General features: G+C 36.4%; 1 protein-coding gene across 5 annotated transcripts in view; it reads right to left on the bottom strand.

The window, feature by feature from the left end:
* Window positions 1-13,088, bottom strand: part of LOC120418357 (serine/threonine-protein phosphatase 2A 56 kDa regulatory subunit epsilon isoform) — a 61,943-nt gene that overhangs the window by 9,153 nt on the left and 39,702 nt on the right. For all 5 annotated transcript variants that reach the window (XM_039580713.2, XM_052711312.1, XM_039580710.2 and 2 more), the window contains 3 exons: window positions 9,249-9,448; window positions 3,398-3,592; window positions 3,139-3,329 (listed from right to left, as the gene is read on the bottom strand). In XM_039580713.2, coding sequence (XP_039436647.1) covers window positions 3,139-3,329; window positions 3,398-3,592; window positions 9,249-9,448 — 586 coding nt within the window. The remainder of the gene's footprint in view (window positions 1-3,138; window positions 3,330-3,397; window positions 3,593-9,248; window positions 9,449-13,088) is intronic.

Genomic DNA, 13,088 nt, shown 5'->3' with positions numbered 1-13,088 from the left:
CAAGCAATTCTAACTCTCTCTCTCTATGTATTCAAGGACACGTTGAAGTAGGTAGACAGTAGCAGAGCAACAAAAAGAAGAAGAAAAAATGATACCAAGGTAATTACATTTTTCTCTCTAGGAGGTAGTACTCCCTCCGGCGGGGAAACTGCTGTCACGCACGGTGTGTTTAGAGAAAATAAATCGATCGAATCGATTTCATTTTACAAGAATTAAATACCAAATTACTTAAACAGGTCGTTACCATAGCACTGCAACTCGGATGGCACGTCGGCGGATAAGGGCGTTAATATTTTTAATTTGATGTGTCTCAATTATGCGTTAGTTTCTTGAATAACTCAAGCTGCAATATTTTAGAAATTTCATGGTCTCCAGCAAGAGCAAGAGAAAAGCGAGTTTGGTGAAGTATTGCTTAAATAAGTCCTTGTCTAAGAATGGCTACTCGATCGGCACAACGTCAGGTTATGCCGATTTCTCACTTTTGAAAATACTCAAATTTACAATGATTTTTTTATTTACTACTTCTTTACTTCATAGCAACGCCCCTTGGTAGGCATGTCGGCGGGGATTAGCACAAACTTCCTTCAAGTAGTGTACAAGTTACTTGAAGTAACCCTCAAGTAAATCCTTGCCATAACATTTCAACTCGGATGGCATGTCGGCGGGTTATTAATTCTGTTTTGTTGGCGCATTATTTTAAGAAGTTTTATAGACTCAACTTCAATAAGTCAAATAATCAACTTTAAAGAGTTGTTCTAATAACTCAAGTCGTATTTCGCTTCAATAAGTCCCTGCCAAAGCATCGTCACTCGGACGGGACGCTGACTGAAGAGCTTGCAATTTACACGAAAGTGGAACACAAGTTCCTTGAAATATCGCTCAAGTAAGTCCTTGTTCTTAGCATCGCTGCTCGGGTGCCAAGCCGGTGGCTGCTCCTAAAATACACACTGTTAATAAGTCTCAACATCTCAAATTTGAAGTAAAAAATTGAAAAAATAAATTCGCAGCGTTTTGAATAGCAAAGCATTTTGATAGCAACGTCACTCGAAAGGCACGTCGGTGGATAGGATTACTAATATTTCGCAATTGTGAGCTGCAAATTGGTCATAAATTCGACAGATTCACAAATTTTTAAAGTTAGTGTTAGTGATGAGAGCTGCACAACGCGATCGTAATGGCCTTTCCTTAGTATCACAGATCGGAAGGCACAGCGACGAGAATAAATTTAAAATGCAACAGTATCTTTCATTTACCAAAAAAAACTATTTAAATAATAATTACGTGTAATTTTACAATTTGTGAAACGTCCTTTAATATTTTTAGGCTACACAAAATTCAAAATAAAATCGTTCAACCACACCGTGCAACGAAGGAAACCTTCTCTTCCCTGCTGTGTGACAATATCCTCTTCTATACGGGCAGGGAGTCTCCCCACACGCGGACGAAAAAAGAAGGGGCAAAACTTGGACACCGACCAACCGACCACCGCCAGTCGTCGTCGGGTGAAGGAATCGGCGGTGATAACAGGATAGTAAAGTCAACGTGAAATTGCCATCACGTGCGCTTTGAATGTATAAAAAAATTAGTGTTTTTTTTTTTATTTTAAAAGGAGAGAATGACCATAAAAACCTGTTTTTGTTTTTGCAAAAATAACCTTTTTGATTATTTTTTCAGTTTTCAGGAGTAGATTTTTTTTTAAACAAAATGAGAACTCAACCTTGAGTGCAAAAAAAAAATACGAAAACAACAAGGAGATGACATTCCATGACAATTCGGTGATAGAAGGGTAAGAAGATCCTTCAGAACAACAACAAGCACATTCTAGCTTGATGGAACGAAGACGACAAGGTGAGCTGTTCCGCAAGTTGTAAAGAGAGGAGTAAAGTGGGGTTGAGGGGAGGGTTGTTTGAGTCATCCTGAGATGAGAACCACCTTGAGGGAAAGAGTTAGGGTGGCTTACTTTTTTTTTTGAAAATTTTACAAAAAAAATACAATTTTGCACCGTGCCCAACAAGAAATAACACGCTCTACCAGGTAAAAAGAAACAAGTGGAACCACCCTAACCTTAAACAAAACATTGCTGAACGTCACTTTTAGGGTAGATTCTCGTCACCCTTTTGGGACAGGTGGATGGTCCGGTATTATTTTAGGCAATTTTGTGGGTGAATGAACATCACACACAAGACTAACGACGAGCATGTTTGCGTGTGCGTGCGAGCGTGTCTGAACACGCTAAGGAAAATCGTCAATCGTGTTACTTTTTGTGTGACGTGTGTAGAAAGGATATCCCAATCGCTTATAAGAGAAAAGTATTGCATTTAGTTGATTTCGTTAAATTTTACAAGCACGTTTAAAAGTGTTCATCTCATAGCGTCGGTGCTCGGAGGGCACGTCGACGGATTTCAACTATTTTCTTAATTTTCGCCCACAAGTTTTTTTACGCTGTTGAGGTCGTCCTTGTGACGTCTCTCCCCACTCTCTGTTACAACAAAAAAAGAGGTCCAGCATCACGTTTGTCGTCATTACCGTGTGTGTGTGTTCGACGTTAATGATGAATCAACATCCGTCGAGCAGTTTGTTCTAAGGAGGAGGTGGACGACGACGACGTTTACGAGATGAAGATTTCATGTCATTTTATTCTTAGCTATCACAACGCACTCTCCGGAGCTGGAGCAGGAAGGTTGAGGTTGAGAGCTCTTTGATGTGTCTTCAGACGACGTTGACAGCAATGCTGAGTTCGCCTTATATTTATTTATTCATTTAGCGGGAACGAGGGATTCGAGGGGGCGCAACAGACGACGGCGGCAACGAGACACGGAATGTGAATATTCAAGAAATCAATACTTTTCTGGGCGCTCGTCTAAAGGAACAAGACACGAAGAAGGAGCCAAGAAACCCCTATCAAAGTCGTTAAAAGGAGAGAAGGTAAGGAGCAGGAAAAAAAAATCCTTGTCCAAGGTTACGAGCTGACCGTCGACAAGCACCTCGTACACGAAGGGAAATAAAATGCGGTGAGAAAAACAAACAAGTAATTAATTCTACATCGCTCGAGATAGTGCAGTCTACGGTTGAGAGCCGTATCGATCGGAAGTTTGTGTTTGGAAAAAAAACCAAACCGAATTAGTCACGTTTACTCACCTTCCCAAGATCTCCAGCAGCTCGCCGACTCCGTTGAAATGTTCCGTTTCGTATATAAAACGTAGAAATATGTTGTTTATTTGCTTACGAATAAAAGCACGTAATCCTAAAAATTTGCCATATATACGATGCAATACGGTTTTCAAAAAATCACGCTCTCTCGGATCCTCGGAATCGAACAGCTCCAGCAGCTGCAAGAGAAAGGAAGGGTCAAACATTAAATTTCAAGCAAGCTCGAGAGCGAGCTCGAGCAACTCACCTGTAGGACAAACTTCTGGTCGATCACCTTCTTGCCGAACGTCGCCTGGAAGTCGGCCGACTCTAGGAAGCGTAGGAACACCTCGTACACCAGCTGCAGATGGGGCCAGGACGCCTCGAGCGTCGGGTCGTCCTCCTCCGGGTCAAAGTCCGGGTTTTCACTGGGCGGGAGCGTGCGGAACAGGTTCACGGATATCTGAAGAGGGAAGGGGTTGTTTGTGGTCAGTTTTGATTTCAATGTTAATTTTAAATTAAGTTTAATCCTAGATTTTTATATAAATTTAACACTACTACTGCTCAATTTTTTTCGATTTTTTTTTACCGTGTTCAGGAGATCATTTTGACCATCTTTTGTTCTACGAAATGTTTACTTCACTTTTTATCTTAATTTATTTTGAATTTTTTTTTGAGCATTTATCTTGTTATGTTATTGTTATTTATTGTTAGGCCTTTTCTTCGAACCCCAATTATTATTTTTTGCGTGTTTGCTGGATTTTAAATTTTCCATTCACATTTTCGATTTGCGAGTGTTTTTTTAAATCATTTTTTGATAAAAACTTAACTTTTTAGTGTCATAACACAATCTGTCAAAACAAGTTTCAATAGAATTTTGGCAGCTGTCCATACAAGAAGGCTAATAAAATAACATTCCAACGCCCAAGGCTCCAAAAAAGTTGGAACGGTACAGATTTGTTCAAATCAAGTTCTGCAAAATTTTAGGATCATCTAGACATTCTTACAAATCACTGGAAACAAGAATCATCCCGATTGGTTTAGTAATGCCCGAGAACCAGCGAGTTGAAGTTACCGTTCCACCTTTTTTGGGAGGCTTGGGCGTCCGTCTAAGTTGGACATGCGTTGGGCGTTCCAGTGATAATCAAATAATTGTAAATATCTAGAGAACAGATTTGGTGTCTTCGGCAAAATAGCAGGTATTCCAAAGGACCTACAGATATTATAGCTACACTCTAAAAAAACTATTTTTTATTCGACAAAAAATTTGATTGCGCAAACTAACAATTTTTGAAAAATATTTTTTTTTGTTTGTTTTACATGACAAAAAAATGCTAACTTTCGAGGTTGGCACACATTGGTCAAAATTCATTCGGCAGTGTTGCTATTTTTTTCGAAAAATATATAAATTAAATTAAAAACGTGGAAAAAAGACATGTTTTTACCTTCATTTTGATCCATTGCACAGTAGCAGGTATTCCAAAGGACCTACAGATATTATAGCTACACTCTAAAAAAACTATTTTTTATTCGACAAAAAATTTGATTGCGCAAACTAACAATTTTTGAAAAATATTTTTTTTTGTTTGTTTTACATGACAAAAAAATGCTAACTTTCGAGGTTGGCACACATTGGTCAAAATTCATTCGGCAGTGTTACTATTTTTTTCGAAAAATATATAAATTAAATTAAAAACGTGGAAAAAAGACATGTTTTTACCTTCATTTTGATCCATTGCACAGTGGTTCAGTTCGCAAAATTAAGTGGAAAATGGATTTTCCGTAAAATGATGAAGTTTTGGAGCTTTGGTGTCTTTAGGAGAGTTGTTGCATATGCATTGGAAATTAGGGTGGTTCACTGTTAGCGTGATTTTGAAAATCTAACTTTTCAGGAATATTTTTGGGATTTTTTTTTGTCTTCCAGAAAGTTCTGGGCTTGCCAATCCAAGCAACTTTGTCGAAGGCACACACATTTTATCTCGTAGTCCACGCCTTCTACGACCAAATTTATAGAAAGCATCTGAGCAAACCTTCAAAATTCAGTTTTCTGAACGTGGCAATTCAGGGTTAAGTTTTAGAGAAAAGTGGTATTGGGAGCACTTTTAGAGCTCTAAAAACGAACATTTTTATTTTTGACAAGTCAATTTAGACTTAAAAAAGATGTAAATTTGAAACTTAAATATCTCGAAAAGGCACAAGCCAAATTTTAAGCGCCAGGTTGCACTTGAAAGAGGAGATCCAGCACTACAAACGCTGAAAAAATCTCTGAGGGCAGATTCAGATTCAGCGGGCAAAATTACATCGAAAAACACATATTTTAACAATTTTCAAAATTTGTTAGGGTGGTCCCATAAGGTTTTCCCTTGAAAATTAGACTTTTTCAAATGAAGATATCTCGAGTTTAAAGAAAAACACCCCTGAGATTTTTTCAGCGCTTGTAGTGCTGGACGTCCTCTTTCAAATGCAACCTGGCGCTTAAAATTTGGCTTGCACCTTTTCGAGATATTTAAGTTTGCATCTTTTTTACCTTAAAATCGCTGTAACTTTTGACTCTTAAGTCCAAATTGACTTGTCAAAAAATAAAAATGTTTGTTTTTTAGAGCTCTAAAAGTGCCCCGAATACCACTTTTCTCCAAAACTTAACCCTGAATGCCACGTTCAAAAAACTGATTTTTGAAGGTTTGCTCAGATGCTTTCTATAAATTTGGTCGTAGAAGGCGTAGATTACGAGATAAAATTTTGGTGTCTTCGACAAAGTTGCTTGGATTGGCAAGCCCAACAACTTTCTAGAAGACAAAAAAAATCCCAAAAATATTCCTGAAAAGTTAGATTTACAAAATCACTCTAATAGTGAACCACCCTTATTTCCAACCAAACCAAAAGTTGCCCCTTTCCATATGCAACAACTTTTCTGAAGACACCAAAGCTTCAAAACTTTATCATTTTACGGAAAATCCATTTTCCACTTAATTTTGCGATCTGGACCACTGTGCATTGTAAGGTGATTGATGCGTTCCTAACATTTATATAGTTTTTTTTTTCTAAAATAAAAATTTCCAACCTACAAATGGTCACTAAACATAACTTTTTATACACATAAATATCGTTAGGATTGTCAGATCTTCAATCTTTTGAGTTCGTTGGAAAGGTCTTTTGATTACCCATCCAACGGTCGCATGCTAGATCAGGACAAAGTTTCCATCAAAATTTCTGATATCCAGCATCTGAAAAGTACTAAAATATCACTTAAGTGCTCATTAGAGCTGGGACTTCGGATATCCGGATAATTTGTACCATTGATAATTCTATTAGAAAATAAACTAACTCATACATGTCAGCTTTGTCTCACGACTTTGTGGCGATATTAAGACGACAAAAAATCATTTAACAGGTATTCAAAAGACCTTTTTATTTTGTATCACATGATTTATGGTCGAATACTATTATCCGAAAAACTATCCGATCCGTTACATTTTTATTCTTAAATCTATTTTGGGTTCCTCAAATATTTTTATCCAAATAATTTTCAGTTCTGATACGATTTTCGTACATCTCTTTTGATTTGGTTTGATTAAAATGATGATATCTGATTTTATATGGAAAAAAGTAAATTATCCGGATATCCGAAGTGTCAGCTCTAGTGCTCATAACTTTTGATAGCGTTATCAGATTTATAGATAGTTACTAATGGGACTCCAAGACGGATCGAATGAGACTAAAACGGCTAAAATCTGTTCAACCAGTTTTTCGAATAACGTCCCTACACACACTGACATTTGCTCAGAACATGATTCTGAGTCGATACGTGAAGGTGAATCTAGAACGTTAAATTAAGAAGTTCATTTTTTTAGTCATTTTATAGCCTTTCCTCAGTAAGGTGAGGAAGGCAACAAAAATTAAGATTTTGTGAATTTTCCGAGATTTCAGTTAAACATATTTTAAAATAGAGTGAAGAGTGCTGACAAAATCGAGTTTTGCAACGAGTTGCCCATGATTCCGAAAAATTGACTGATTTGAAAAAGATTTTTAGTGAAGGTTTGTTCAAAAACCAAAATAGTGTCGAAAAGTATAACTTTTCGATACAAGTGCACTTTTCAAACCTCATATTTTCAATGATGAGTGATAGAACGTTAATCTTTAAAATTTTCCTTTGGCAACTGGTTGCATAAACTACTATTTTAGCCTTTTAACTTTTTTACTAACTTATTTAAAAGAAATATTTTCCCGAAAGTTTTACGACCATTTGCTTTATAAAGTCTATTTTTTTTTGTTTGAAAAAGCCTGATTTGTTCTTTTTCTTGAAAAATATATTATCAACTCGAGAAAATCAGAACAGTCAAAGTTTCCCGCAATTGAATACCACCTTCAGAGGTTCCTCTGCGATTTTTTACTAAATCATTGAAGGCATACAAAGTTGAAAAATCATATTTTTTATAGATATATAATAAATAAACAATGAACAAATATTCACAGTTACAAAGAAGTTAAAAATATTGTTCTCAAAAAGAAAATGACATCGGAATCTCGGGTTAGTTTTCAAAAGGTCGTAAGCGCCAGTTGTCCAAAATTGAGTTTTTGGCACGGTTGCACTCTTCTAACGCACTACTAATGATCTACTTGAGCAGAATTTCCAAAAAAATAAATTTAAACAAAAATATCGCCTGCATATAAAAGGTCGAATGTGCTTTTCATACGGAGAAGTCACATACGTCCTTGGTGACGCAAGGTCGTAAGTACTGATAATTTCAAAAATGTACTTACGCTCATAGAAAAAGGACGTAAGTTCAGTTTTAATTGCTTTATGATTATGCGCACATGGGTTTTTACGAAAAAAGATGAATATTTGTTATGCCGTTAAAAACATTGCGCTGATTATATGACTTAAAGGATGCGCGAAGAATATTTTCCAATTTGTCAGCCAGCAAAATCCAGTTTCAGTCATTAAATCCGGAAGAGGCTAGATTCCCCCAAAATCATCATTTAGTGTGGCAGCCTAAACCAACACAAAATCAAGTTGCATAATCTGTTCAGGAACAAGCGATAATGACCGCATCTATCTTATCACGCATAAACGCCCTCTCAAAACTCCAGGAACCCCGAGTTCTTCAAGGTCCTATAGACCACTGAAGAAAAGATAAACAAATCAGTGGTAATTCGTCACTTTGTTCGTGCTCTCAGCTAGCGTATGAGCCAACGCGAGAGAGGGAGAATAAAATCTGTCAGTTGGACCTTTCTCCCCTGCGATGTTTTCTCCCAATCTCCTCCAAAAACACAAAACATCGACTGCCCTCTTTGCGGGGGGTGTTGAAACGATGTTCAAAGTAATAATGTTTGATTTAAATGTGGTTTAGTCATAAAATAAATAAATTTTGCCAATGGTCGTATTGTCATTCTTCTTCAAAAAAAGTCCCAAGTACAGGGACGTATGAAACAATTTGCTCATGTAAAAGGTCGAATCAACCTGGTGTGGTAAAACAAGGCTAAAACACACTTTAATTGTTAAAATTTTTATTTCACTTGATATGACAACCATAGCTTATAGTCAAAGCAATGATTTTGACTAAAAATATGCCCTTGAAACCCACTTACATATAAATAAGAATTAAAATAATGGTCAAAAACTTGTTCATCGGTTTTCCCCACTTGAGGGGTTTGGCTCTTAACCCGAGGAATGTATAATTGAAATTTTCAAAAAAAATATTTCCAAATTTTGTTTTGGAGTATTTTAAAACAAATTCATACAAACAATCAGAATAGTCGTGTGATTGCAACTTTTACTTCATAAAACCTTACTTTAGAATTAATCTCCACTAACTCCTCATCCTCCTCCTGAGATTGGTCCATATCCGAGTCACGTACCACTTTTTCACAAAATCACCCAAAGAAAACGCGAAGAAATTTGACCCAAAGGTGAAAACTGCACCAGCCAATAAACAGAATTCAGTTCAACTGTTGTAATACTGTGGTGAAACCAACAACCAAACGCCGCTGCCCAGACACAAAGATCTTTCTTCTGCGATTCTTGGACAAAGACACTGTGGGGCAACATTTTCCCCGAAGGTCGTCTGACTAACTGAGAAAACCACCCCCCATTTAAACTGATGATTTGGTAAACTCACCATTTTGATAATCTCCGGGTAGACGTTTTCCGTGAGCACGCCGCGGCCGTGTGTGATGTACGCCGACAGGTCGTTCAGCGCCGCCCGCTTGATTTCCTTGCCCTTGAGATCCGACAGCGGGTCCATGAAGTCGAACGAGACGCAGCACTGCCGCAGCTTCCGGATGAACAGCTCCTCCTGCTCTAAGCTGGAGCAGTCCACTGTGAAGGGGCGGAGAAAGAAAGGTAAACGATTTTTATCAGAGTTCCGGGACTGTGGCGGTTTGTTTTGTCTGGATGGTGGGAAGAGGCTTCTTATCAGCAGATGAGAATAGACTCTTTCTCTCTAATGCAAGATTTGACGTAGGTCTAGACATCCTGGAAGAAATTATTCTCAACCTAATGCTTCTATATTCTAATTGTCTATAATTTTATTATAAATCATAGAACTTCAAATATTGTTTGTAGAGTTCATTCGTTTCTTCTACATACTTTTTCAACTACCTTAATTTATGGCAAAAGGATAAAACTTTCATGTCGTCGTTTCAAAGTTCTTTCGAAATTTTCGCTGACTTTGAATTTCCCCCATAGCACTTTGGCTATTATGCGCTGACTCATCGTATATATTTTCCATAATTCACCTGTGATTTTCGTACCGAAATTGGTTCCAGTCCCTTTATCACCAACCAACAAACGAGCATCGAAGAACGCGCGAGACGACCTTCAACTCGTTCGAGGCTAGGGTAAGTGGTTCTAAGTTGAAGCTATCAATAAGTTTCTTTCTCTCTTAGAAAAAGAACACTGTTGTTCTACATACAAAAATAAAAATAAATCAAATAAAAATGCTTCGATTTATGGAAGCAAGATTTTGTTTTGACGTAATTCAAAATTAAACCCTTCACCCTATTCCAATTCACACCAAGGTTATGCGGCATCACAATTGGTTGCGCGAATCGGTTTCGGTTCTGCTGCATTCCGGCCACCGTAAACCGTAACCGTATTAAAATTTCAAACTCTGCTTTGTTTTTCCAAATGCCTCTCCTCCTCCACCACCGTTCAAAATGTTTGTATAGGGTGTAATGTAAACAAACGGTCAAAGTTGTATGAACTCGTGCAATGCAGTTCAGTTTGGAAGGGGGTCAAAAACATAATAAACTTAAACTGGCAAAATACCCCCAAGTGAGGTGGTGGTGGTAGAATAATACCAACTCACACTACGTTGCATCATTGAACTTTTATTCGATAAAGTACTCGCACATACTGCAAAAGTGCAATCCAAATTCAATCTTTTATTCTGTCAGTCACTTTCTCGGTGTATGTGTGTAACTCCGACTGAAACAATAACAAACTTCAATCGTAGATTGCTCGCACATACATGCACACATACACTCACAATTACGATATCGTTAAAAGGAGAGAGCAAGACCAATAAATAATGCAAAACTAACTCGGCTCTTGCTCGCAGTAGTATAAAAAAAAACAATAATAATAATATCGATAGAAACTTCAAGTGCACACAAAAGAGATGGAGGAGGGGAGCACCACTTTTGGCATTTTCCATTTCTCCAAGAGAGAAAGAGAAGGGGGTGCTGCCTTGTTATAACCTGCGGAATGTTTACATTACATTATGGACACGGCTCCGGACATTCATCCCACTCTGCGTCACTTTGCTCGGTTGTTTGAGGGTAGTTAGAGGAAGGTGGGTGCCCAATTTGGCCGTACTACGGCAGTGTTGACCTTTGTGTGTCGCTGTAACAGTTTATTAAAACAGTGAAATTACACACATAAAAATGTAAAATTACACACCTTTCTGACTCAAATATATCCAAATTCCCTGCTAAAAACTCCCAACATGTTTACCTTCATATTAACTTCTAAGTAACTGTATGGACAAATGTCCCCGAAGGGGATAATCGAGGCTTCGTTACAGATTTTCAAAAAAAAAGTGTCCACTTGGTTTATGGATTGTCCCGTAGGTTTTCCATCGTGATGGAATACACATTTCTGGATGTAATTTTACATATAATTTCACACGCTCAAGCTTTTTACACGTATTACGTTGTTTACCGAATAAATTTATTACTATCATAGAGTAGTTAAAGTATTCAACTAAAATTTCAATTTCCATTCAACACATTGATTCTTAGGTAAATTTACAATAGGACCTAACATTGGGACGTTTTCAAGCAAGATTAAGTTCTTTTGAAAATTATCTCAGATTTAAAAAGTTTGAAGATTTGGCAACCCTATCTAAAGTTTGGCTGCTTGTTTTGCTGGATTTTTTGGGCCGGATCTTAGAAAGTTGTATGAAGATAATGTCCTTTATATGACTTTTTGTTAAATAGGTTTCAATTTTCAAAAATCTTTATTTTCAGAACGGATACACAGCTAAATAAGTAGTATTCCAGCTGCGTGTAAAAGGCCTGGGTGTAAAATAAATATTGCATTATTTTATGCAATTTTATGTAATTTTACACCCTGAAATATGTAGCCCATCAGTATGGGAAACCTACTTGACCGAAATGTCAAGCTCATATATGCGTTTATCCTTACAGCTTTTCATCGGTCTGATGGCCGAGTGGGCTAAGGCGCTAGTCCTTACTGTTGGTGCTGGGTTTAAATCCCGTCGGTTGCAACTTTTTTTTTTTTGCAAAAATTGTACATGTACATATTAAGTGTTTATTTTGACGAAGGTGATGTGCATGCGATTATACCATCGGATTTTTTGCTATGTACTGATTCAGGTAAAAAAAACGAGTCAAGTTTTTAACCAAAAAAAACTAATTTTTATAAAAAAAATACTTTTTGATTGAAAATTTGATTTTAATTTTTTTTTCATACTTTTTTCAAACTATGATTTTTTTTAATTTGGCAACACTGCCAAATTAAATTTGAGCAACTCAAAAAAGCTATTTTTGTCTCCTAAAACATAATCAAAAATAAGATTTTTTCAAATGTTTTTCTTTTGCGTGAATTTTTTTTTCAAAAACTGGAAAATCCGATCTCACACATTTTTGAATATTTCAATAGCCATTTTTTAGTATGGAGACTTTTTTGGACAAGTTTTTTCCAGATCAAAAAATACATAAAATAACCAAATTTGTCCCTCAAATAAGGTTATGTGTAACTTTCGTTTGAAGATAGAATTTCCTCCAGTGTTATAGATAAAAATACTGCTTATTTTTGATTCTAGTGAAAGTACACATAACTTAGAACCAAACTGGATCATTAACTCAAAAGTGATTAAAATACGCACGGTGCATTTATGCAAGTATGGACAGTGCACACTGCACATGTTTGTAAGAATGCAAAAAACATAAAAAAAATATTTCTTAACAAACAATCTCACAGGAACTACATAGCAAAAAATCATAGTAATATTACATTTGGGAATGGGTACATCTTCCATATCAGAAAAAAATGTGTAATTTTACCTCTGAAAATGTGTAATTTTGCTTCTTTTCTGGTGTAACGTCACGTTTTCAGTCTAAATTGAGATAAAATTACATCATAAAAGAGGTGAGATTCAACCTTCCTAAATTACATCTTCCAAATTTACACATTTTTTTACTATGTAGTTTTAAAGGTCTTTAAGGTTTTAATGTTTATTTAACAGGGCGATTTCTAAATATTTTGAAGCATTTTTGAGTGAATTTAAAATTTTATCAAAGATTTGGCCACCCTGTCTATAGTTATACTTTAATTAAATGTAAAAAGCATTTAAAGTTTAAGGAAAAATCTGTTTGTTTATTTTTTAAAAGTAACTGTGAATGAATTATCGTCGGATATCGCCAATAAAGTTATCGTATTTCGATAACGTTAACCACATCTTATTTGTTCGACGAAAAAATGGTCGGCGATA

Source organism: Culex pipiens, chromosome 1 (assembly GCF_016801865.2).
Source record: "Culex pipiens pallens isolate TS chromosome 1, TS_CPP_V2, whole genome shotgun sequence".
NCBI classification, from domain to species: Eukaryota; Metazoa; Arthropoda; class Insecta; order Diptera; family Culicidae; genus Culex; species Culex pipiens.
The sequence above is the reverse complement of the archived record's forward strand: the minus strand, read 5'-3'. Positions and strand labels throughout refer to the sequence as shown.